At 42.2% G+C, this 26,686-nt stretch overlaps 3 protein-coding genes across 4 annotated transcripts; 2 read left to right on the top strand and 1 right to left on the bottom strand.

Annotated features, from left to right (window-relative positions):
- The first annotated feature begins 99 nt into the window (after nucleotides 1-99).
- LOC6737379 (F-box only protein 33) lies at nucleotides 100-5,654 on the top strand. Its single transcript, XM_002084181.4, has 5 exons — nucleotides 100-364; nucleotides 952-1,107; nucleotides 1,166-1,270; nucleotides 1,329-2,145; nucleotides 2,203-5,654. Exons 1-5 carry the CDS (start codon nucleotides 222-224, stop codon nucleotides 2,332-2,334), a joined length of 1,353 nt encoding a protein of 450 aa, XP_002084217.1. The 5' UTR covers nucleotides 100-221; the 3' UTR covers nucleotides 2,335-5,654.
- Nucleotides 5,655-6,829: 1,175 nt separating this feature from the next.
- On the top strand, nucleotides 6,830-24,017 carry LOC27209011 (arginine kinase). 2 transcript variants are annotated; one of them, XM_016184538.3, is made up of 4 exons: nucleotides 6,830-7,122; nucleotides 8,324-8,377; nucleotides 10,402-10,950; nucleotides 22,533-24,017. In XM_016184538.3, the coding sequence occupies exons 2-4, from the start codon at nucleotides 8,334-8,336 to the stop codon at nucleotides 23,614-23,616; spliced, it is 1,677 nt and encodes a 558-aa protein (XP_016031120.1). In that variant the 5' UTR covers nucleotides 6,830-7,122; nucleotides 8,324-8,333; the 3' UTR covers nucleotides 23,617-24,017. The 2 variants fall into 2 exon arrangements, with proteins under 2 accessions (XP_016031120.1, XP_016031121.1); XM_016184539.3 differs by lacking the exons at nucleotides 6,830-7,122; nucleotides 8,324-8,377; nucleotides 10,402-10,950 and adding an exon at nucleotides 21,149-21,775.
- LOC6737378 (arginine kinase) lies at nucleotides 23,860-25,461 on the bottom strand. The gene has a single exon (XM_002084180.4). It carries the CDS (start codon nucleotides 25,457-25,459, stop codon nucleotides 24,239-24,241), a length of 1,221 nt encoding a protein of 406 aa, XP_002084216.2. The 5' UTR covers nucleotides 25,460-25,461; the 3' UTR covers nucleotides 23,860-24,238.
- Between the last annotated feature and the right edge of the window lie 1,225 nt (nucleotides 25,462-26,686).

Genomic DNA, 26,686 nt, shown 5'->3' with positions numbered 1-26,686 from the left:
CCTAATTTAAGTGCACAGATTGATTTTTAATTGAAGTTTTATTTCATACGTATATGCTTTAGATAAAATTGTGCTTGCATTCATATTTGTTTTCTTGGTCTTGGCATATTTGCGACCTCGTGTGACGGTCACTCTAATTTGGCATTTTAAATTGTGCAGCGTACTCGGCTGCACTTGCAACTTTTCATTGTTTGAAACGCAATTAACATTTAAATCGAGTAATGAATTTTAGCCAACGCCAACCAGAATGGCACACAATACCATCGGTGGCACTAAGTCACATATTCGACTATCTAAATCCCCAGGATCGTCGGTCGGCAGCGGGTGTATGTTTTTCTTGGCGACATGCCTTTTTTCAAAAACGGTAAGTTTGTCACTGTGTGGGTGTGTCCGTATCAGTGTAGGTGTAGGTATTTGTGTATGTGGCTGAAATGTTTAATTTCAGTACTTATTGGGTATATTTCCTTTGTTATTGCCCCTTATATTATATAGCCATGGGTTAATCAAGCGCAAAAACACATCTGTGCAAGCAAGAACGAATCGTAGACCCCAAAACTTGTTCGACGTTTATATGTTGTATTCTTCGCATTTGGCAAGCTTTCAATGTGTGGGGCAAGCACCTAGGTCTGTTTGTTTATATTAGTGTTGAAAAAAGGGGAAAGTCCACGATAAGAGGAATTCCCCCTGCCAATAAATGCAATTAATTAAATTAATTGATGCGATGAGCTGTGAGCTGTAAATTGCGATCTTAGCGATTGCGAGAAAGATACTTATTTTTCTTACCTATGCTGATTCATTTGTTGTATTTATAATAATTTTCCTACGTTATTTAAATAAATTATATTGGTTTCTTGGATTAAAAAATATAAAAGAAATAAGCCCTATTTGTATTTTAGTATTTACAACTATATATAATTAATCATTAACTATTATTATTATTATACCCCTCAGCTATTTTAGAAACTTTCGCTTTCAATTGGATGTGGGATGCGATGATCAGTTGGCCTTCTTCCATCGCTCCATGGCCAACTTGGCCAGGGAACTGATAGTAGTCTTCGACTTTCAAAATGCATTTCACATCCAGAAAATGCGACATCTTCTATACAAGTAAGTTTGCTTTAGAAAACCCAATCAGGACTAAACCTAACCATTTTCCATCCCGCAGAGTGGCGCGCTGTGATAACATCCAGAAATTGCGTTTCCAAACCCACAATGTAGGCCTCGTTGCCATCGGAAACATGCAAAGTGAGCACTTGTTGGCCATCGAACAGTATGTACCATTAGAAATAAATAAGTTCAATAGTTAAATATCCTGACAATCCCAACAGATGCTTTGTGGAGCCACTGACTCTGTTTTTAAGCCGCAAGCGTCAGCCCTGCCAGCTTCTGGACCTTGGAGCCATCGAGGCCCTCTCATACTATGGCCATGATTTTCTAAACGCTATGGGAAAACCACAGGAACTGCTGCAGCTGACACTCGCGAGCATTAAGTACGATCCTAGTCACTATCCCATCCTCTCGTTGGACTCGACCCTGCTGCAGAAATGTGCCGCCCTGCAGGTGCTCTCCCTCGACTACGACACACTTTCCGACGAACTGCTGCACACTATCCAGGTGCTTCCGCTGCGGAAACTTTTGATCGCAGTGCACGGCCTGGATAGCAAAGAGTATCCCGACGTGTCGGAGACGGCCTGGTCTAACTTTTCGGATCACTTTTCGAGCATTGAGTTGGTGCTGACCCTTGTGTATGCCTATGAGGCCATCGCACTACTGCAGCATCGTGTGCTGCGTAGAAATATGCCTATAACCCATGTGCGACTGCTATTCTGCGAAAAGATGAACGCCGAAGCCTTGGACTGGATGTCGTTGCATTACAAGGAAACGCTGCGCAGCATTCACTATGTGGACGCGCCGTACAAATATTCCAATCGCATGAACCAAACTCGCCACGCCTCTTTACGCCAGGACCCATTCGTAATGATGGCCTGGCGCTGCAAACGGCTGGAGGAGATCGTAGTGCACGGGTACTTGATGGATCCGCATAACCTCGTGGGCATTGCCCGGCTTCTGGGTCGGCAGCTAAAGCGTCTGGAAGTCTCCATGATCGATTGGTCAGGCGCTCCTTTGCTGAAACCCTACGATGAAGTGAGTTCTTTAAAACGTCCTGTAACTAAACGAGTAACCTAATTGATTATCCTGCAGGAGATAAGCGCCATACTGGGACAACAATGGTCACCCATGAGCCTTGACAAAATGCCGCCATCGTTGTACTACGACAACAAGTTACGCGATCAGTTCGTGTACGAAATGCTGCGCCAGGATCTCAGCCAGTAAGTGGTCGAAATAGGAAATTACTCAAATATAACCAAAAATTGAAGCAGTCATCAAGTGAACGAAGGAAATGCAAACATGACACGTGATCAAATCGAGCGCATAGAAATTAATTTATAAATTGCAAAACCTAATTACGTAGCTAAAACAAAACCCAAAAGAATAATGTAAGCAAAAAGAAAATTTAATCGTCATAATAAGTTTTCAAAATTTGTATATGTAAACCAAACTTTTTGATTGGCAAGCATTTCATAGATGTTAAATTTCCTAAGTTCTTAGCCTTTGTAATCAAAATTTCGATTAGCCCTTGTTTATTAGTACAAAAGCGACAGATCAAGAGCGATAGGAATGTTAGGAGCAAAGCAAAAGACTTGAGCACTTCACAAATTTATGTAATTATGTAACGGGGCGAGATGAGTTTGTTGAAAGCAGCTAGAGAAACATCATTTTATAAGCAACAACAACTGTGATTCAAACGAAATGCAAAAGGGAATGCAACAGATGCAAATGCTATACCCAGCTCTCATACAAAACATAACAAAAACGACAACAGCAAATTGTTAAGCGAATTGTCTAGTTAGCTAAGTTTAAAGTAACAAAAAGTGTTGAAAATGTTTGTAAAACCAAAACTACGACCAATGTCAAATTGTTTGCTCAAAACGACGCAATTGGCACAAATTGTTAACCTTTGTAGTAGTGTGAATAAGTACAGAATCTGGCGCTCAATTGTGATAAACCAACAAACAACAACATAAGCAAATGTAACAACAACGAGATCTAGATCCTCGTTCGCTAAGCGCCGCCATTTGTGTAGTTTAAAGTGATATTACCAGCAACAGCAAAGCAAAATGTAAGCAAATACAAAACACCACACAGATATATATGTATTGTATGTAATAGCCAAATGGAGCTAAGAAAGTAGCTGTCCTGCGTGGTGCGTGCGTTGTGGCCAGATAAACGGGCCAGAAAGCCAGGAAATTGTAAGACCCAAATCCAACATTTAAGTATTTCGTAGCACAGGCATTAATTATACAACTATGTACTATATTTAAACTATGTTTGCACAAAACAGCAGCGTGTTGTTACGAGCCGCGGCTCATCCTCCGCAGACATGCTTGCCGACCAACAAGTACAACAGCAACAATGACAACATCAACAACAACAACAAAATGGTACCTGAAGATCATGCCGAGCATTTAAAGAACAACCACAAAGTACTTGCTCAAATGTAACAATCTAAACAAACACAAAATCTATTGAAACAGAAGACTGAACGATAAAGAGGGTGTTGGCCTTGTTGTCAGAGCAAAACGGAGGATGGCAATTGGTTTCTGGGACAAGTAACAACCGCAAAACAAAATGCGATCTCAAAGACAACTCCTACAACTATCCAATCGACCATCTATATTTGTATGTATGAATGTAACTATATGTAACCAATGCATGTAATCATTTTTTATGAACTGCAATAGCAAATATTATTTTTTGTAAAACGAATGCAATTCATGTGTAATGCGCGAAGCAAACTAAGAATGTTTGTCAAACAGCAACCGCAACACGGCCACAGAAAAGTCAAAACAAGAACAGAGTCTGGGGTCATTAAGAGATTGCAAATCGACGGCCTACATTATGTTACCAGACCTGTTTGTATGTGGCTGTGCATTTAATTTAAGTCTAGTACGTATCAACACAACAACCAACACCAACAACAAATGTGATAAAAGTGTCATGCTGCTTCCACGAACAACAGAATGTGCAAAATACGACCTAAGATACTGCACTATTGAAGCAATGAGAACGGTAGTAAGCATTGGAAAGGCAGGGCCAGATTAATGGGGGATATAGGTTATATGGGCTCTATTTTATAGCACTCTGACACATCAGTTTCTATAGTATTATTTTCCAAATTAAACGCTTAATTAAATGGCTACAAGGGAATTCGAAGTTGTCTTCAGAAATGACTCACAGCGCGTTTTTAAATTAATAAAAAAAAGAGTTAGCTCCGAATATTGTTTATCGAGGAGTTACATTTGTAAAAAGTTAAAGGAAAGTGCTATTACACAAAATAAAGTGTCATAAAGCTATAAAATAGAGCTAGGACTTTAAAAGATCGTTAGCTCAATATCCAGCCAGAAGTAATCGTCAATCAATGGATTCATTCAATTACAATCAACGTAAATGAAACAAGTATTAAGTTTTTCTGTTATACTAGTGTCACTTCCAACGCTGCTGTATATGAGTAACGTTCTTTTGGTATACTTACTACAAAACAAATATATTTTATATGCCATTTATTGTATTTAAATTCGATGAGAGCGAAAACAATTTTGTAAACCATTCCACAACCACAACAAAACAATGCGATTTATGCTAACGTATGTACTGATCCAGTAGCAACACTGCAGAAGGAGGAAAAAAGACCAACCAAGTTTAAGATAAGTGTTGATCGAGAACAACAACAAGTCAGGGTGTTAATATATGTATGTATGTAGGGTATGCTCGATGGCGACACTCAGGGGAACAACAAGTGTGACATGGGCGAGGAGGTTAGAAAATCAGAAAGACGATATGTATGACAGCCGTGCATTAACAACAATGTTTATATATATGTATATGCAAGTTATGCTTAAAAGTTATAAGAGCAAAAGTGAAGAAAGCTGTGATACAACAAGATCCAACAAAAAGGGCAAACGACAACCGACAACACACAAAGATAACACCAACACATTAAACTACAAAAACAACAGACAAGCCAATTCGAAACGTGTGCGACCAACAAAAAGAATGTTAACAACCTTTCCGGAACTAAGAACCAGGAGAAGTACCGACCGGACCATCTGAAATGAAATGGCCAACGAGAAGAATTCAAAGTGAATTATAGGAGATCGGATCAGATCCAGTAGTAGCTAACTTAGCGGGTTAACAAAGGACGAACGGGAGAACCAAAGTTTAGAACCGAAGTGTTTGAGTGAATCAACAGCGTGCGGAATTAGATTGATATTCCAGTCAGGATGAAAAGTGGAGAAGATAATGATTCAAATGTTAAATTATATATCGATATGTAGTAAAACACAGACAAAAAATGCACATAGCTTAAAGTATATGAAAGCAAACGTTTTATTTAAAGTCAATTTCCATTTGATTTGCCATGATTATGTTTTGTGCAAGATTTTAAAGCTTAATCAACCGAGGCCAACGACAGTTTGTGTGGCATATGCAATATCATTACCATGTAAGACAACCAAGAAATATAAACCAATTAAAGCGTAGCAAACAAAATGCATTCAATTGAAAAACCAATAAAAAAGTGTTTGAAACTTAAATCGAAATTGTGCTCTTAATTATTTAAGGAAGGGGCTCCAATGTTATCCTTTCCCAGGGTGTAAATCTTTATTTTCGTTGCATACTTTGCGGGTTGGGTTATACAATATTTAATACTGTAAGCCGAAGGTGGCCGATTAAAAGTACATAATTCGAGATAATAAAAACTTAGTGTCAACAAAAACAGAACACCCACACTCGCATGAACTTCCGCTGAGCAACGCAAGCGCTCCAGGATGTTGCGAGCTTTTCTCAGTCCTTGAACTTTTGACCTTGTTTCTGGTCGCCTTTCTCGCTGCCGCGGTTATGTAAGCAGCTGCACGTATCATTATGCAACCTGTCCACGGATTCACGGATTCTGGGCGCTTGCCGTTGCATCTTTGCCGTTTCAGTGGCTCTCAAACTGCAGAGGCTTCGGCGAGCGATAAGACCCCAATCATCATCGCCCAGGCCAATTAAGTGGGCTTTGCAAAATAGATAGCGCTGTTGAATGAATGACTGAACAGTACGCTCGAGTTTATTATCTTTGATTTATTTGCCCACGACAGACAACCGGCGAAAGGCGTCAGCAGCGCTGAATTTCCACAAAATTTGATAGTTTTGGCCAGGGCCAAACGCTGCAGTAAGCCATATAAATAGTAAACGTACAACTGATAGTGGCAATTGCAGAAGTGACTCGTCCAGTGCCCAAAAACTCTTTCTACCATTTCTATTTTAAATGTTTCTTTTATTGATTGGGCAGCCTTTTGGCCAGGTTCAACGCGATTATTGACACATAGCGGTGGCATAGCGTAAGCCTATGAGTAACATTGCGAATCGGAGAGTACACGGAAATAAATATTGAAATGGTGCACAGAGAAAAATAATTAGGTATTAACAGAAAATTCCTTGATTTAAAATTTAAAAATAAATATTTGCTAGTGTCTTCGAATAAATATAAATAAATCCTTTATAGTAGTTAACTCTGTACCCTCGCTGTTGGAAACTGATTAAAGTCTTCTAGGTATTTTTTCGGGTGTACCTGGCACAGAACCCGTGGGTTCGTTGGGAAACGAATCTCGTGAGAAAAGCTTCGTCGCAAGTGCAGCTACAGCTAGGAAACATTGGCGTCGGCGCTCTCCGTGCTCCCCATTCTCTTTGGGGCTCTCTCGGTTGGATGCCGTCGTAGCCGTAGTCTCGTCGCTTTTGCCGCCAGTAGAGCAGTCGATTTTCGCACGGAGCACGACAGTCGAAAAAACGTGAAAGAAGCATTCAACAGCAGAAGAGTGCCAGTCGAGAGAAAATTAATTTTGTACCTTTTACTCAAAATCAAACAACACACAATCGAGACCAGTCCTCGATATTTGACCAGCTGTGAAGCATTTAAACGAAACGAACCTTTTGATACACGAAAAACGCGAACGGAAAACCCTCCGGAAAAGCACTTGCAACACTTTCTAGTCGTTTTATTATCCAACACAGGCACAAAAGGTGAGTGCACGCAGAAGGGGTCATGCTGCAAGTCCCCAGTTGTTTGTTATGTGTGGCAAGCTGCAACAGTGAGTGAGTGTTATGGGAATGAGTCTTCTTAGCCATCACCACCTCCATCTTCCACGCCCCAGCCACCCACTCATACGTTTGTGCCGTTTGATGTGACGTAACTGTCAGAGTCTGAGTGTTCTATTACCATCGCAGATTGCTCATACGCCGCGTGTGCAAAAGAAAACAAACGCAGACGGGGAGCTTCGTGGAGAATTTTGTTTGCCTTTGCTCAAATCCGAGGGATAAACAAAGCTCAGGGGACTGCAAACAGTGCGCAAAATAATCATAATTAATTGATCGATGGCAGCACTATCTAAATTTAGAACCCTTTCGACCATTGGGCGCCATCCGGTGCACAAAAAGTTCCCCTTTTTTTCGAATTGATCTGCAGTGCAGAGAGAAAAATTTGTTATTTGTTTGCTCGTGCATATTAAATTTTATAACTTAAAAAGAAATTTTTCCTAAACATAAACGAGACCAGTATTACAGGTGCCACAGATAAAAAACTTTCATTTACGTCTTTCTAATTGAGGCAACTAAGTTTTTTGTTGCAAATTGGGGTTAAAAGTTAAGAAGTTTAAGTAAAAAATTAAAGAACTCATGAATCAGATTTATTACCAAACATTTTCATTAACTATTTTTCTATTTATGCCCATTTCTTTCTGTGTACTGTGTCCCATCTCTGGCCGTTTGCCCAAAAGTCTCGACTTCACGTGCCTCGGCGCTCAGCGTTCTGCGAATTTGGCATTCTGCATTTTGCATTCGCAAATCCATGCGCGCTTTGTTTATAAATAAACCTTGAATAATGCCGGCATATTTTCACTGCTGTCTTTTCGCTGATGGCCCGCCAGTTCGACTGTTTTTTTATCTGTGTGTGTCTCGGGTCTTAATTGAGCTCTGACTCTCTGAAACTTACTTTTCTGATGAGCGCCTCGCTCGATTGAGTTTTTTTTTTTTTGCATTGCCTGACGGCGACGTCATTTGTTGCGCTTTTCGAGGTCGCTGGGTGATTCAGATGCAGTGCCAGTCCAACAAGTGCATGCGGTGTGGAAATTGCCATTTATAGTGCAATCAATTCGTATACATTAGCGGCCAAATTGCTTTGAAAATCACTTAACTATTAACTCATTCGATTTTCTCTTAATTTCAGCTAATACAAAATGTTCGCTTTGTGGTATTTAACTTTTGCTGTCGATGAAATACGGTAAGTGCAAAGGGGTTTTCTACAGTTTGGCAAGCACTGCTGTGCCACACAGGGCGTATGAACGTTTTGTGTTGCCTACTTTTCGGCTGGGTAGTGTTAATGTTGAATCGTACTTTGTGGGCGGGATGAGATCCTTTTTGGGGTTAATTTTGTAGAAATTCGTTAAATCGGAAATAAATAATATATTTTAAATTAAATGAGCTGTGTCTGGTATGGGATTTCAGCTTCAGGGTTTTAGTTAATAAATACGTTTCTGAATAAAAATTTACTGGCCCACAAAAAACCACAAATATAAGTTTTACTGGTTATGCAATGCTAATAACAACACCTTCACCAAGAAAAGCAACTTTCTTGCATTTCATAAATCTTGGCGATAACAATAGTCGCACTTTTGGGACGCAATCATTGCAAACCCGATAATCTAATCGCTATCAGTTGGTGAATTAGCCCAATCTAGCTCTCCGTTTCCGTGATCGTTGTGGTTCGAAGGTGCTAATGCGACTGTGTGTATAATTTCCCTGCAACCAAGTTAGTCATCGAGCGGTGTCACATGATGAACTATCTGCCCGTTTTCCCATCTCCCACTCCCCCGATCTGGGCGAACACCCCAGCCCATAACAACCGGCTTTTGTGGCTCTAACTCTCATTCGTGATAAGTGCAATCGGCTGATCGCACACATTCAAACATTCTCTCATTTGCACATGTGCGAAACCAAATTCGCATTTTTTGGCAAAAAGGGGAAAAAAACTAAAGCGTCCAGTTGTTATCTGCCGGCAATTAGCGTAATAACGAAAGTGATAATTGAAGTTTGGAGCGGTATTAGTTTTTTCCGTTCTCATCCACACAGCCGGCGTTTGGGGCCGATATTTTGCCGATTTGACGATTTTGTGCCGGGTGGAGCTCGTTTGTTTGCTTATCTATTTGCCGCACGAGTTTTTCGCCAGCTATTGCCGTTCTGGCCTACGTGACAAGAGAAATGACGACGCCGGCCCAAAGAAATGGGGGAGTGGAGAAAGTAATTTCGTAACTCAAGTGGGGAAATGGGTGGGAAATAAGAAATTGTGGTTACAGTTCTAAATTACTGCCATTTGGGAGCATTAAAGTACTGAAACATTTGCGTCTGAGCAACACGCCCACCAATAGGCAAACGCCTTATGGCAAAATACAATAAATATCTGGCTCTATTTTTTTGTATTCCATAGGGCATTATTAAAGAACTATAATTAACTCTTTAGCAATAGCTAGAAAGTGCAGTATTTTCATACTTTTGAATTTTTAACCAATTTCAAAAACCAGGGCTGCGCAAGATCCTTCCAGTGTGACTCTACGAACTACTAAAAGGCTTCATTTAATTTTAATGATACCAAAATGCATATGATTGATTGCAATACTACATATTGAAAAATCTTTAATTGCGATTATGAAGAATTTTTTTTTTAAATACTTATATAAATGTTATAGAGTATAATGATTTACAGGGCTGTCAAAGTTTTCAATGCATTTAGGAGTGGTCACACTGTTTGTCTCTTTACATTGTCCCTTTTACTCTTGTCATTTGGCGAATTAGGACGCGTAGATCGCAAATTAACTTTATTTTTCGTCTAAAAAGTCTTGTTTCCTATAAAAGCAATTGTTATTTATTGGTTTTCAACGGTGGGCCGTGCCTATAGTTAAAGGTGGGTAATATAATCGTGGAATAATAGCGTTAAGCGCGCATTTCCTTGTTTCACGCTTCGCCGCATTTATTCTGGAACTTTCTGGAAAGCGCAGTGGAAAAAAGATGCTACAGTAGACATTGCTTATAAGCGCATGTGATGTACACATATTAGTGACTAAAAATATAAATTATTAAATGCAAACAGTGAAAAAATACATTTTCCATCCATTTATCGCGCATTTGTCATTCATATTCATTTTTCATTTGATATTTTATTTGCAGTGCACTTTAGTTTTATAGATTCCCTAATTTGATATTTTATTTATTCATTTTTTGTTTTGTTGCCATTTCCCTTTTCATTTGTAGCAAACGTTTAGCTTGGTTATTTAGTTCTAACAAGCCAGCAGCGCCCGCACTCGACAACAAGCCAGCGAATCCAGCTCCCGCCAAGGAATCAGCACCTGCTCCTGCACCTGCTCCAGCTCCAAAGCCTGCTGTTGTACCCGCTCCTAAACCAGATCCCCCAAAACCAGCGCCAGCGGTAGCCAAGCCCACTCCGGTACCAGTTCCTGCGACAGCTCCCGCTCCACCGAAGGAAGAACCTGCTCCAAAGCCCAAACCGGAACCTGTGCCAGCACCCGTAGTTGCCCCGCCAAAACCAACTCCTCCACCACCTCCTCCAAAACAAGCCGACAAGATGCCTATCCCACTGCCAAAATCGTTGACAGAGGCCAATACCAATGGCCAAAATGGCAATGCCTCCGCCAATGGCGGTAATGTGGATGAGCTGGTGTTCGGTGGCCAGCAGGCCGAGAAGGTGCTTCCAGCGGCCAAGGAGGCCAGCAATGACTTCATCAAGGGCGAAACCAATGCCTTCATCCAGTCGATTAAGGAGGCTCAACAGTTGGGCGAGCGGTAAGCTTTAAATCGTTTCGTTTTATGATTTCTTTAAGTCTTTAGTTTAGTAAACCATTAGTTGCTTTTTCTAACCGAAAGAGTCTATTAGCTGGTATCTCCTTATTTCGGTCATTTTGTTACAACATTCTTCATTTATTTCCGAAAAATATGTATATTTAAATTTCATTTTTCCTCATCTCCCACGGCGAGAAGTGGGTTCAATGCACTCTTGTGACTCCTCGGCGAAAATAGTTGCCATGCGGCAGAAACTCAACCGCTTGGCGACAACGGTGCTGCAGCATCAGCAAATTCGTTGGATCACCATGATGATGGTGATGATGATGATGATGGCTATGGGTGGAGACCACAATTTGCTGTTATTTTTGTCTCATGTTCGCTGCTTGGGCGGATAGCTCGGCTCACATGGCGTCGAGTCTTTGGGATCTTGTGCTGGTGCTGCATGTGCAGTCCACGGTTTATTTATGAACCCGAACTTTGCCATGTGTTTGCTCACCACTTCCTCTAATTGTGCACAATTGATTTGCCATTAATATTAATCGGAGACAAACCTTGGCGCACGCAAGCCCTGGCCACTTGTCCTTGCCCAGGTGTTCAAGGATCTCTGCCCGACCAGCGAGGTAGGCAGGTTCATTGGTTTTTGGCAGGCTGCCCAAGTGAAATGGAAATGGAATGGGCATTGGTGATGATGTGGCGGTGCCGGGCCATTATGAGACCTGTCGCGTCGCTGTTGTCAGGTCACATGATCTCCCCCATGCAAAGTTTATTTATATTTGGAAACGCAGCAGAATGTGGCTGCTCTGTGCCGCCACAATGTACACACAATTCCTTACGGATTCATTGTTCATGTGCAGCAAATTAGCTCGGCTGCGACAATATTTGCCTCCTGCAGCGAAGGGATCCCATTTTAGCCGGGCGTCATGCCTCGTATCTATCTGAACCGCCTGAGGGGCCTCCTTCATAATGGCCACTCGTTCTGATGGACAGAGGTCTTCATTTAGGTGTCTTGTTTGATCCCCATATATATATGTGCCTACTATACATATGTACGGATATATATTTTAAGCACTTGGCTCGCGTCTGTGCAAAAAATTGCTTTTGGCAAGCGTCGCTTTTGATGTTGTGCCAAAATATTGTTTAGCAAACAAAAGGCGAGAGTCGAAAACACAGTTGAAAAGCTGACAACGCTAGCAGAGCTTTTAGCAGCATATATGCGTTTTTATTCTATATCTACTCATGATCTGTTGCAATCCACGGATAATTAGCTACTGCTAGATGCTAGCTCCTCCTCTATTTCAAATTCAAGCAGTAATTTCACAGCTAATTGCCCGGCTAGCGGGTAACAGGCATTAAGTTTGACTCGTGCTTGGCTGGCCGCAAATTGATCTAATTAATAACACATATTTCAAATGGTTTACTCATTTTTGGCTTTCGTTTTGGCAGCCGCCGCACATATTAGCGCTCCATTCCCGATCGCTGGCCACCAAATGGGCAGCAATCAGTCAATGACTAAAAGTTTCTATAAACATTGCCCACCATTCATACACATTTACGCTCGAGAATGTTATGCAAGATTTTCCGATTAGTCAGATGTTCGGATAAAAATCGCTTAGTTGTAAGCCATCGCATCTGGAGAATCAAGCGAGAATTAGCTCATCGTAGACTCCTCACATGTAAACCTCTGGCTCAATACTAATCTCTGGAAAAGATACGCAAACAGTGGCGGATATATCTATAGATCAAGGAACTTATAAATGCACTTATAATACCTTTGGCATGTTTATCGTGTGATTAGTTAGAAATTTTTAACCATTACGTTAAACTTACTTAATCGAAATAGTAATGGTAATTGGTTAAATATCATAATACTGATATAAAATTGTATTATCATAGAGTCCACTTCCACATTTGATGGACATATCTATAAATGTGACCCGCTCTGTGCGTTCTACACCCCACCCTGCTAAGTGCTTTCTCAACTGTGTGTCAACAACAGTAACGAAATCGCCAGTGGCTGCCATTGTATCTACATATCCGCGAGCTTGTTTCGCAAGCTTTTCAAGGTCAGCCCGCTATAGTATATGCCATTTCGCTTTTCCCCCACTTGTTAGTGGGGTTTTAGGTCCATTGTTCTATGCGAAATCCTACACGGCACCAGCCCCCAAAGGCTGCTGCCAGCTGGCTGATGAGAGGTTGCTTTGGTTCACTGTTGGTTATAGGAGTCGTGTTGGTAGGGAAAAGCTGTTGGGCGCATTTACGTAATCTCAGCGCCACTTGACGGCACCAATTGAAAATGAAAACGAAAACGAAAACAGGCGGGGCTGAAGTGACAGCGACTACTTCTACCAAAGCAAAGTAAAAGCTGAAAATGCGCAAATTTTCCAAGGGAATGGTCGGGAATGGTTCTGGATTATATAAGCCTCCTGCTGTCGCATGGCATTCGAAAAATATGTATCAAAAATTAATCTGCACATATTTTTGAAACGTATATATAATTTGATTGTTGGAATGGCGGTTTAATATGTATTTTTAATGACAACCTATGGAAAATTCGTGTGCCGATGAAAAGCAAAAGTTCGTTGTTTTTGAAAAACAACACACGTAGATAGATGGGTTAGGTATCGTATATATCGTGCGATGTTTGCTGCGCGTTGCATAAATTTCGTTGGCAACTTTTCAAATATTTTTCCTCAGCTTTCGTTTAGTAACAAATGAATATGTTCGCTTCGATGAGACAACATATGTACCTTTAGCATTTATATGTATAGGTTACCCAGAAGATTCTCATGTTTTGTGTGAGAATTCAAAATCAAGTTCAAGACTTTTGTTAAGAATTGTGTAAACGATTATATTCGTTTTGTTTATTTGCTTGAAATATGGTAGGGAAAACGTGCGGGGATAGGTAATTGTTTAGCCAGACTGTGTAATAGATATTTTAGTTTGCATATCTATCTCTAGAATTTACTACATCTCCCCCAATTTTGTTTAAATCTTTTACATTTAGCCGCACAACATTTTTCATTTTATATTGCGGTATTAGTGCCAAAATTTATGACGGCTACGTTTCTTTGTTTGTTTTCTATCTGGCCAAAAACAACAGATTTTTTTTTATATAGAAGGTGTATATTTGTTTCATTCGACTTTCTAGAAATATAACTTATCAAAATGGTAGTTTTATTTGTAGGAGGTTATAATTCGAAAATACATAGAGTTTGTTCAAGTTTGATTCTCTGATGCTGAGTTATAACATTCTGCATGGTTGCATATGAATTCTGACTTATTTTTTTTTTTTTTTTAAGATTATGAAAGCAATTGGTCGGCAAATATTTGGATCGAAAGAGTAAATTCTTTTGTATTTTGTCATCTGCTTTGGTTGTTTATTCATCACTTTAAGCTCGGATCTTGCGAGCCGAGCTCCACTCCGAGTATTTGAGATTCTCATGATGGGAACGACTGTTTAGTGGTGCAATTGTGCCACTTGCGTTGATTACTTCCATCGCCAAACATCATACCACACCATATCGTATCATTCCGTTTGCTGTCGGCGAAGTCTAGTCATAATTAAGCGATGAGACCGCTCCTTGGCGTGCGGTTGTGTGAGTGATTGAGTGTGTGTCGCACACACACACACATCGAGTGCAGCACACACTTAATAATTTTGATTTGCGGCTGCAAGAAATCAGTCGTCGCTCCTCTCTCAGCCCTCTCGCTCCCACAAACGCATGGAGCAATGCAGTTTTCTAGCTGTTTGCGAAACGAACACTTTCCTTTTCTTTCTCTGCGGGGCAGGCAAGCTTTCTTTCCTTGCGTATGTGTGTGTGTGTGCGAGAGAGCTTTACTTTGCTGCTTTTTAGTCATACGTTACGTCCTACGTCAATCGTCGGCGTTTACCAACACAAAGACACACTTCCTGTGGGTGCACAAGCAGAAATATTTTATAATATACACTCTCTAAATTTATTATTTTGATCGATTTAATCTATCATATTACTCAGTTAGAATTATATGAAAGTAGTATATCTACGCTCTTGCCAACTTACATAATAAGTTGAAATTTATATTGAGTTATTGTAGTTGGTTATACATATATTTACCCTTCTAATGGGCATTGGGCATCATTTTGATATAGTCTCGAGATTTTTTCTCAGTGCCGGCAGAGGAGCCAGGAGGCAGGCTTCCTCCACACACGAACACAAATAGGGGCAGCAGCTTTTGCGCTCTCTAAATTTATAGTGCATGTGTGAGAGTGCGCGTGTTCATGTAGCTTGAAAGTGAAAGAAGGAAGGGTGGCCTCTGCCGCTGTCGCAGTCGCTGGCGCTGCCGGCGTTGGCGCTGCTGAAGCACCGACTGCAGTCAGTTGGGTTAAAGAACAGAATATTCCGATCATTGTAACGTTGGACGTTGAATTCTACGGTTGCAAAGGTGAGCCGTCCTCCAAAGATAATATTTGCAAATCAAGTGAAAATTTCAGACGTTCAAGTATCTAACAGATACAGTGTCAATATCTTAGATTTTAATCTTGAATTTAACAGTTTTGTGGCACCCAAAAAATTGAAGGCAATCATTACGAAGTGAATTCTGGTTAAATTTAATTTCCAATTATATAAAGTGAACTACTATTAGAATTGAATTTTCACGGGTTTGTGGCAAATGAAAATCAAATTTCACCATTTCGACTTCTTAAACAGTGAACGGCTCTTAAATTGCAATAACTTTCTTGAAAAGTTTGTAAACATTTTTGCGGTAATTAGCTAATAAATACAGTGAATGGCTTTTAGATTTGCACATTTAGTGGCCATTAAATGCTGTGCTCAGATTTTCAATAAAATTTTATTTACTTGGGCTTTGCAAACATATGCCAAACCAAATAGTGGAATTCTTATACAACTAATTAGCCTTTAACAATCGGAATGAAAACTTACAGTTGTAGAAAATGAATAAAATTAAATTAAATAATTAATAAATAAAGATTTTGAAAAGGTTTGTGTTAGCCATTTGTTCAGAGTTTATATTTTTAGTAATTTTTGTATGTTTTTAAATTTTTTTGAACGAATTCTTAATTCTTAAGCCTCTTGAATATATCAAGTTATTTAATATTTTTTCTGTGCCGTGAGCTTGTGTTGAAGTTTTCACATCCCCAGTTGAGTCATGCGATGCATTTTTGCAAGCCGAAACCGGTTACCGGCGAAAAGAAATTAATACGGGCGGCTATAAGCTGTAAAGCTTTAAGTTTATAGTTATGCAGTTTCAGATTTTTTTATTTTTTTATTTTGTATTTTGCCAGCCAGACTGCAAAAACTTGTTTGGCCCTCCGCTGTCACGGTCTGGCAACCGCTGACGATACGTCCGTCCGTCAGTCTGATGCATTTTGTATACCATTTAGTTGTGCAATTTTTTTTTGCGGCCAAATGCCAATGAACGGAGGACTGTACCGCTTGCAAAGTGCTGTGGATGGAGGGAGGGTGGGGCGAATAGCGGTATTCTTGGGGGCTCGATGTTTGCGGGGGTGCAGTTTAAGGTCGGTCGTTTGTTGGCTCTTAGAAATTGTAGCGTGTTTTCAGTATCGATTTCGATAAGATATTGGCCCGTGTTAATACCATTCAAACTAACTGAATTGAATGATAGATAAGAGGCGTCGAAACGAGCATTCAGTTAGCACTTGTGTGGCTTCTTTGGTTCTTTATTTTCTGTTTTATTTTCCACTCCTTGAACTTGCCTCTCTCACCAACGTCGGCTATAAATAGGGAAAAGTTCTAACTCGGCAGTAAAGCATTTGTTTTCATGGTCAATGCCAGGCAGTTGCATAATCACAGATACGTATTATATCTAATATTTCAATCAATTTAACCAGTAATGCTGGGCCAGCAGAAATCAGGGCAACGCAATCGCTGAACGACAATTATATAAGGCGCAGTTTGAGAGCCACTGGGAACGTCCGATCGAATTTACCCGGCCAAATTTAGTTCGGGTTGATATAATGCCGGCTGCTATAAATACAACCCCCGCCAAAGCAAATAGGCAAAACAAAAGCACCGGGCACACATCGGGGAATACAGATGGATAGGGTAGCTATGTACATATAGGTATAGGTAGTACCTAAACACACGAAAATTCCAAAGGTATTTTATATAGGTGAGCAGCTGACAAGTTTACGGCGGTCTTTGTATACGAAATTGGGCTTTGTATATCATATGGTTTGTTATATTCAGCAAACAAATCGCGCAAATTTGTTGTACAAATTGTATGCCCCTCATAGTGCTCAACGTTTTTTTTTTTCTTCTCCACTGGCACGTTGCTGTTAATTATTCAATTGAGATCCATTAAAGCGCTCGACTTGAATAGGAACGGAAAAGGCAGAGTCAGAAAAAAAGCGAGCGAGAAGCCAGCCGTCCGATTAAGTTGTCACAAAAAAAAAGCTGGGAAAACCGCATTTCCCGTAGTCTAGATAGTTAACTGGGTAACGCTTCTATTTTCCCTGGCCAAACAAAAGGCTGCATGTTGCATAATCAAAGCTGGGTTGGGTTCTTTGGCTAGACAGGAAATGGAATCGCACACATAAATCAAAGGATTGGCGCGGGAGAGGCGGGAATGGCAACCCACAGTGCCAGCCAATCAATTTTGAATAACACCAAGCCGATTTGCCTCGCCATTCATTTAGCCAGTATATAAACAAATATTTGAAATCGCTTGAATTTCAGCAAAAACGTAAACAAATCGAATGGTTCAAGTTCTTTCGGGGAATGAATAGGCTATTCAGTATTTCTGCAAACGCTGTTACCAAGTGAATGAAAGCTTTTAAGCCTTTTTTAAAAACTTGTCTAGGACTTGTTGTGGGTGGTAAAAGCTTCCTGTTGAAAATGTCCTTAATGGTGGAGCAGTTGCGTAAAGATTCATTTTACTTTTTACATGTAAAAAGTAATTACTTTGGATAGATTAATATACATTTTACCTATAAGTGATGTAGAATTTGCTAGAGGGCGCCATAAACTAGTGTAGAATAAAAGTATCAGCGTGAAAATCTAGTAAAGGGAAAGTTGGACTTCTCGCATTAAATAAAATAAATCAAATTTATTATGCTGAGCCATTTTTTGCACACCACATGAGCACTCATAACCAGACCTATCCCAGTCCCCGGGATATATGCATCCTACTTATAACCCTTTTGCATTCGGTGTATCTTAATGAAGCCCCGTCTGATTTTCGCTGATTGTCTTCCCAGACAGCGCAAAATTTAAATCAACGACATCCGGCTAGTGACTGCAGCACATATTTTTCGCCACTTGCTGCTGCTGTGCAAAAAGATAAATTTTTCTTCATCTTCAGCAGTTTCTTTCATATATTTATTTGCTTATATTTCTCTGCATGCTGCCTAATTGAGTGTGAGGCGCTTTGACGTTTTGCCAAAAGAATTTTAATTAAATTAGGACCGCTAGAGAAAAAACTATAGTGTAAAGAGGAGAATCTCACCATAAAATGCGGGTGACCATCAGCAGCCCTAATAATACTTCTGTATCTCCAACTCACCCCTAATAACCCGGACCCCTATAAGGCCAGATATTTATTAATAAGAGCTTCATGTCGAATTCATGTCACAGCCAGCATTGTTATTGGCAGAATGCGAATACTGCTGGGTGGAATTATTGTTTGTGGAGAGGGTTTCCATGTCCATGTCCATACTCATATCCATGTCCAGATTCAATTAGTGTCGAAATGAGTGTGTGAATGAATGTTGGCTACACTCATTTGGTTGGGTTTATCAGTTATGCTTGTGATTGGGCCCAAACTTTCCATTCCCCTTATCAAATCCCGATGACCAGTTTCGGAGTGACTGCCCGCCGTTCCCAATTTCCCGTTGCAGTCGCTCACGTCGTCCAATTTCCCGAAATACATTGGCGAATTATTTTCGTACACTTGCCAATTTCTTTGTGCATTCGACTGGCCAAAATCGCAATTAACGAAGGCAACTATTGCAGCGATTTCTCGGGTGAATGACCAGAAGACCGACCGTTGACCATAAACTTACCCACTGCACTGCACTGGCCGTTTAGTTGTGTTGCCATTGCCAATTTCCCCACATTTGATTGCGATTTATATTGCAAGCCAGTTATATGATGGCTAAACACAGCCAGCCCATTTTGGCCAAAAGAACTGAATTTATTTTTGCTTAAGACCGGGACTAGGCTATCTTATCTTCATCTCTACTTTGACTGATCATCGCTGACAAGTGAGACGTTTTACGATTTGAAGTTTAAAGCTTATCAACTTGGCTGACTGACTTATCTGGCTAACTCTCCTGGCCAATATGCAATATACAATCCTCTCCGCGCTCTCACCAGCTCTCTTGCTCCAGCTCCAGTTTTGCGGCAGGTGAATTGCTGTATGCCTACTGGGGCAATCGCTGATTTTCGCCAGCCATTCGCGAATTGTTGCTAAGCCTTGACGGTTGCAAAAAATCCGTGCGTGATATTGTTATAAAGCGAAGGCTCTAAGTAGCCCAAATCGAATTAAGCCGACTTGTTGGTGGCGCGTGTGTGATTAGAGCCACCCCAAAAATGCTAGAGCTGCTCTGCTGATCCTGCCTCGGGGTTATCCTGTCTAGAGTCGTCCTACCCCCTAGAATCGGTTGCTCATCAAGGGTTATATAATGAAATCAGTTTTTTTTTTCCAATTGTGCGTCAGCTTAATTTGATTTGCCGGTCTCGGTCTTAAGTGCCTTTGGACTGGGGGGTTTTTTCCCTTATGCACTGCTTATTTTGTGTTGTGCTCCAGTTTCAGTTTGTCTATCAGGGCGGCACTTGAGTTAATTGATTAGTTTTAACGCCTTCCAGACAGGCCAATAAGTCATTACTATTATCTGGCATGATTCGAAGCCACTTAAAACCTAGAAGTTGCCAACCAACGCCCCCTTTGGGCACTCTGCTGGGTACATTGCAATTCGCAAAGCTCACTATCTTTATGAGGCATTAACAAGACCCAGATTACTCATGATTTGGAGTGCCAATACGCGGTACCAAATGAAACGGCTCATATGACTCCGAAACGGTGTAGAAATTTCCACAGCAAATCAATAAACACTTGCCACCGGAGTACCAGTTAAAATCGCAAATTGTTTTCAATTCGCAATCAATATTTACAGAGCCAAAGCCAAATGGCAATGGAAAACGATAGGAAATGTAAGTGATCGACTGCGATTACTCACTCCGACTACTGCCCTCCACTGAGTAATTGAAGCTGCAATAGAAATTAGCCAAAACAAAACAAAATGCGGCACAATATGGGTGGATTGTTAGTAAATGAAACTTTTGTTTCACAACCTAATAATGTGCATTAGACATGCAATAAGCGTTCGGATCTGACGTGCAATTCGGAACCAGTTCCCTGCACTCAAGTTCGATTGAACCCGCAATGGGTTAATTCACAAGCCTCAAGTGCCCGTGTCCTTGTCCTGGGAATTCTGCAAGCTGGCTTTGATTTCCATTTGCCGAGTAATTGATTTTTTGTACACACTCAAGGAAGGGTAAGGTGATGAGGATGGGAGGGAGTGACTGAGTGAGTGGAGTGTACGTGCACCCGATTCCTGTCATTATCAGAGCACATTTCACACTCCAGCCCGACACTTGAATTTGACTTGACCGCCCTGATGACTGGAGGCGGCTCAACCAAGCCCAGCTGCCAGTCGCGTGCTATAAACTTTATTGATTCGGGCAGAGTGGAAACGGGTGGTCTATGGACATTGGGTGGTTGGTGGTGGGTCCAGCGCATCGTTTAAATATATCCTTCCGCATTATGTTGCCGCTCATCCGGCAACAGTTTGAGCCGGCGCCTGCGGGTAGGCAATCCCACTGGTGCTTCAACCCTCCAACCTCCCCGTTCGTGACGACCGACCACCACCCTCCCCGGAATATTCGGCAAATATACTAGTACTATACTACTTCGATTGAGAGCACTCTCATCGAAACTCCGGCTAAAACTCTCCCAGCTGAGAGCGCTGAATGCGCGGCTTAATGCCGGCGATAAAGTGCGGGCCCTTGGGTGCGACTCCTCTCAGTCAGTTCCTTTCGATTTGCCGATTGGGTTTGTTCCCGTTCGTCCTTTGCCGATAGTCCCGTCCAACGCTCGCGAGTCAAAGGCACGCGCTAAAATATTCTGCAGACCAGACCACACCAGAGCAGAGCAGAGCAGCTCCAGCAGTAGTCAGCCAGCCGAGCAGCAGTCAGCAAGTCCTTTGCTCCCCCAAAATAGCATCGCGTAGTGTTTGTTTAGTGTAGTATACATTTGGGCGCGGCAGCAGCGAAAAGCAGAGTCGCAGAAGTCTCTTGAAAAGGATAACGCATAAAGGATATAAAATATACAACATTGTTGCGTCCGATATTTTGATACCAACGAAGAAGACCACCAATCAAACAGATATATACGCTGAAACGAGAATCAATCAATCAATCCCAATCACCGAAAATCAAAAGCAATAGCGTTAAGCCAAGCGTGTGTCTGTGTCTGAGAAAAGAGTGTGTGTGTGTTCTAAAATAAGGATCCCCGAACCAGATCCTTGAAGAGCTAAAGCTGCATTGTGATTTCATTTTACCTGCAAACGCAACCAAACAAACGAAGATTGGTTTTTTCTATATACAAAACACCGACTTTGTGACCAAGCAAACGCCAAATTTTTAAACGTTTTTTGAAAACTTTACATCAAACCCTTAAAAAAAACCACACGCGAAATGGGTCTCTGCGCCTCCAAGGACAAAAAGGAGAAGGTGATCGAGGGCGAGGTGGCCAATGGCGAACCCAATGGTACCGCCACGGCAGCTGGCGCTGGAGGAGATGGGTGTGTATCCCGGAGTTCCGGGCTCATATACTTTTTTTTTTGTAGTGGGCCTACGACTCCTAGACAGGAGTTGTCTGTATATCCACTGGTTGGGTGACCGACCGACCGAAGGGGGCTGACGTCATGTGTGTGTGTAAATGCATGAGCGCTGCTCTGTCGGAAAAGCGCCCAAAAATAAAGTGCCATAAAAAAATTATTATTGCCCCGGTCCTTCGTTTTGTCCAGGACTTCGGCTGGGTAGCCATGTTGTTGTAGTGCGCATGTCCTCCGACAGGAGGAAGGCGGAGGGCGGTGGGTGTATAGTGTGCCGTCGATTTGCGTATTCAGCGGCAGCCGGCAAAATTTTATAGTCAGTCAGCCACCACCGAAAGCAGGACACAACCGAGGAACAAAGCCAGAGTCACCACCACTAAAAAAGGGGCGTTGTGGGATCAAGGGTGATGGGTGTTCGGTTCTGGGTACTAGGTTCTGGGTGTAGCGAGCTGAAGGGGAAGGGAGTGTGGGTATATGTGGCAGTCGCGTGCCAGAGACGCAAGTCGAGTATGAGCACATGGCCATAACCCGAAACTAATTGCGGGGCAAACAGGCAGGAATTGAGGAAAACAGAAACACAAGAAAACATGTTGCCGACTTTTGGGCGCCACAAAACGAAGATAGGCGAGTCCGTAGCAATAAAATGTTGTACTGTCGCCCCAGCCACGCCCTTTTACTAATGGTCAATACCCCATTCTCCCCTTCTCTCTACGTATTTTTGCAGCAAACAAGACACCATGGTTGATGCCGCTGTTCTCGCTAAACTGGAGGAGGGTTATGCCAAGCTGGCTGCCTCCGACTCCAAGTCGCTGTTGAAGAAGTACCTGACCAAGGAGGTCTTCGACAACCTGAAGAACAAGGTCACGCCCACCTTCAAGTCGACCCTGCTGGATGTGATCCAGTCCGGCCTGGAGAACCACGACTCCGGCGTGGGCATCTACGCTCCCGATGCCGAGGCTTACACAGTGTTCGCCGACCTGTTCGACCCCATTATCGAGGACTACCATGGTGGCTTCAAGAAGACCGACAAGCACCCGGCCTCCAGCTTCGGCGATGTGTCCACCTTCGGCAACGTTGACCCCACCAACGAGTACGTGATCTCCACTCGCGTGCGTTGCGGTCGCTCCATGCAGGGATACCCCTTCAACCCCTGCTTGACCGAGGCCCAGTACAAGGAGATGGAAGGCAAGGTCAGCAGCACCCTGTCCGGTCTGGATGGTGAGCTGAAGGGCAAGTTCTACCCCCTGACTGGCATGGAGAAGGCCGTCCAGCAGCAGCTGATCGACGACCACTTCCTGTTCAAGGAGGGCGATCGTTTCCTGCAGGCCGCCAACGCCTGCCGCTTCTGGCCCAGCGGCCGTGGCATCTACCACAACGATGCCAAGACCTTCCTGGTCTGGTGCAACGAGGAGGACCATCTCCGCATCATCTCCATGCAGCAGGGCGGTGATCTGGGCCAGATCTACAAGCGTCTGGTGACCGCCGTCAACGAAATCGAGAAGCGTGTGCCCTTCAGCCACGACGACCGTCTCGGTTTCCTGACCTTCTGCCCCACCAACCTGGGCACCACCATCCGTGCCTCCGTGCACATCAAGGTGCCCAAGCTGGCCTCCAACAAGGCCAAGCTTGAGGAGGTTGCCGCCAAGTACAACCTGCAGGTGCGCGGAACCCGCGGTGAGCACACCGAGGCTGAGGGTGGTGTCTACGACATCTCCAACAAGCGTCGCATGGGTCTGACCGAGTTCGAGGCCGTCAAGGAGATGTACGATGGCATCACCGAGCTGATCAAGCTCGAGAAGAGCCTGTAAATTGCCCGCCAACCGCCGAGCATCGTCCCCCCGGCTGGAGGTGCATCCCCACCGGAGTTAACATCTATCCACGGGAGCCACCAGTTCGGGGCACACGCAACAATCAAGAACAACAACAGCAACACTTAGAAATCTTCGGTTCGTCCGCCTTGTCGCTTTTGGGCGGTTCGAACTGCAAATATGTCTAGTTTGTAGCTATGGTGTGGAGCTGCTGTCCCAGTCCGGCGACCTTCGGCATTTTCGTATACTTTGAGGGTCGCGGGCGCAGGCAGGGATCCCATCTTGCAACACCACCAACACCCACAGCAGCAGCAGCAACAACGGATAACTATTTGACAAAAACATTTGCTTAATTACAACCAAACAATGTAAAACATTTTGACATCTGTGTCAAGCAAAAACAAAAAAAGGAACTTTAAATACTTTTATTTAAGTCTTAAGTTTATAAAAGAATTAAAATTATTAAAAAAAAATAAAAAAAAAAACTTAAAACTCAATGAATGTTTTGTATTTAATGAGGATATGCTATGCAATGCTAGTAAAGGGTATACATATATTTTGTTTATTATTTATTTAGAGTTCATCACGGCTTTTAAGCTTTTGTACACTTTACGATTTACAACTAAGCTGACCTCGCCTTACACTCGGCTTCTATGAGGCCTTTGATACCATCGTGCATCTCCTTGATAATTTCGTATTCGGTTAGTCCCATCCTGCGCTGGTTGGATATATCGTGCACTCCGCCCTTGGCCTCCGAGTGCTCCCCCGAGGTTCCTCTGATTTGGAGACGATACTTGTCGGCCAGTTTTTTCATCTCATCGGGATCACACATTAGATTGGGCAGCTTAATGTGCACAGAGGCGCGGATAGAAGTGCCCAGATTAGTGGGACAGAAGGTTAAAAAGCCAAGTCGTTCGTCCCTGTTGAACTGCAGCTGCTTGCCGAGAGCCTCCACGCCGCCAACCATGCGATCGTAGACCTTGCCCAAGTCGCCACCCTTCTCCATCGAGATGATGCGTATGTGGTCCTCCTCGTTGCACCAGACCAGAAAGTTCTTGGCGCTATTCAGGAAGATGCCCCTACCAGTTGGCCAAAATCGAGAGGCTCCAGCGGAAGCCAGAAATCGATCGCCCTCCTTGAACAGATAGTGATCATCTATGAGCTGCTCCTGTAAGCATTTGTCCATTCCAGTCAGTGGCATGTATTTGCCCTTGTACTCTCCAGTAAGGCTCGACACTGCCCCGCAAATCTTACTCTCCAGCTCCAAGTAGTCGGCCTCCGTCAAGCAGGGATTGAAGGGGTATCCCTTGACGGCTCTTCCGCAGCGAACGCGCGTGGATACGATGAAATGGCCATCGGGATCTAGGTTTTCGAAATCCGCGCCTTTGCCAAAAGCAGTCGCCGGCTGTTTGTCCGTCTTCTTAAAGCACTTATGGTATTCCTCGATGACGGGATCAAAGAGATCGGCAAATACATTATATGCCTCCGGATCGGGGGCGTAGAGCCCAACGCCGGAGTCATGATTGCACATTCCCGAACTGATGCAGTGCAGCAGTGTGGAGTTGAACGAGGGTGTAGTCTTCGCCTTCAGCTTCTCGAAGATCTCCTTGGTGAGATGCTTCTTCAGCAGCGACTTGGATTTCGACTCGGCCAACTTCTTGAAGCCCTCCTCCATTTGCTCCATGACCTCCTTGTCCACACTTCCTGTGCTGGCATGGCGATTGACTACTAGCTGCGCACAGCGGCCTAGCAATTGAAGCCGGAGTTTTGAATGTAACAGCATTTTTAGGTGTTGAATTTGGAATGACACCGGCCAGGCTGACCCTAATTTAGAAAATGACATTAAACCAAATGGCTAGAAAAAATCTAGTAAAACGCCATTTAGTACTAACAAAAGACAGGTTGGAAACTCCACTTTCATAAATATCCAAAAGGAGATTGCTTAGCACAGACTCAATCTATTTACAAGTAAATATTCGTTTGATATACTTAAGTTCCTCATGGAATTATAAATTGTTTTGACAACAATGATTTTGGCTAAAGGGGAAAAAATCATTTTCATTGATACTTTTTAAAGAACCGTTATAAGATATTTACTTAATGGTTTTAAAATTATAATAATGCATTTAAGAAACAATTTTGTTTGATAGTGTACTCATATAGCACGGCTTCAAACCATTGAAAGATACATGGCAAATGTAAAATATTGTGTGTAAATTAATGCGTCATATACGGAAAATACAGGGAAATGCTTAAAAAATGTATACAAAACCGATGCAAAATTGGTAGCACATCTACTGGTTTTAAAACATTCCGTTGTTTTGTTTAAATGTATACATTTAAGATGGATCTTACTAATATGGTTGTGTAATATGTTTAATATGGGTACAGAAACCAAAAACTATGTTTTATTTACTTCTGACTGTTATTTCAATAAGATACTTAGAACATTATAAAAAAAGGTGTGTTAACTATGATTAGTTTTCACAATCCACCTCGACCTGTTCTCGTTCGCACAATTTAATTGAATATTTGCAAGCTGTTGGCTCGTAAAACAGAGAATGCGAACATTTTTATAGCTTAAAGCTTAAATACCAAATCAAATATATTATAATTAGCAATAAAGAACAACAAAAGCCGCAGCGGCAACAACAATATGCTAACATGTGGCGCAAATAAAATTCAGATCCGAACGGCAACACCTTCTCAATAAAGCATCGTTATCCTCATTATCATTATCAACAGCTTCGAAAGAAAACCGGATTTGGATTTGGGCATGGGTATTGGACCAACCTACACATAAAAATTCATTAAGTATATTAAAACAAGCGCAAATTAGAAATGCAATACCCGGGCGACTTCGATTTCCATTTTTATCTCATAATCTACGAATTTTGACGCTTTTTGCCACCGTTTTTTCAAAAAGAAGCCAGCAGCGAGTCAGCAAAAATACACCTAGCATTTAAAAAACACTTCTGAAGCGCAGACGCCGACAACGAATGTGATTCGATGTTGTTTTGGCCCCTTTTGTTTTTGGGTGAAAACGTGCAAATCCCATAATTTAATTGTT

Source organism: Drosophila simulans, chromosome 3L (assembly GCF_016746395.2).
Source record: "Drosophila simulans strain w501 chromosome 3L, Prin_Dsim_3.1, whole genome shotgun sequence".
Lineage (NCBI taxonomy): Eukaryota > Metazoa > Arthropoda > Insecta > Diptera > Drosophilidae > Drosophila > Drosophila simulans.
The sequence above is the reverse complement of the archived record's forward strand: the minus strand, read 5'-3'. Positions and strand labels throughout refer to the sequence as shown.

Coding starts and splice junctions, on each gene's coding strand:
- LOC6737379 (XM_002084181.4), top strand. CDS start 222: ATGAATTTTAGCCAACGCCAACCAGAATGGCACACAATACCATCGGTG. Junction 1,271..1,328: donor CACTTGTTGGCCATCGAACA/GTATGTACCATT, acceptor CAATCCCAACAG/ATGCTTTGTGGAGCCACTGA. Junction 2,146..2,202: donor TGCTGAAACCCTACGATGAA/GTGAGTTCTTTA, acceptor ATTATCCTGCAG/GAGATAAGCGCCATACTGGG.
- LOC27209011 (XM_016184538.3), top strand. CDS start 8,334: ATGTTCGCTTTGTGGTATTTAACTTTTGCTGTCGATGAAATACG. Junction 8,378..10,401: donor TTTGCTGTCGATGAAATACG/GTAAGTGCAAAG, acceptor TTTCATTTGTAG/CAAACGTTTAGCTTGGTTAT. Junction 10,951..22,532: donor GCTCAACAGTTGGGCGAGCG/GTAAGCTTTAAA, acceptor GTATTTTTGCAG/CAAACAAGACACCATGGTTG.
- LOC6737378 (XM_002084180.4), bottom strand. CDS start 25,459: ATGTCATTTTCTAAATTAGGGTCAGCCTGGCCGGTGTCATTCCAAATT.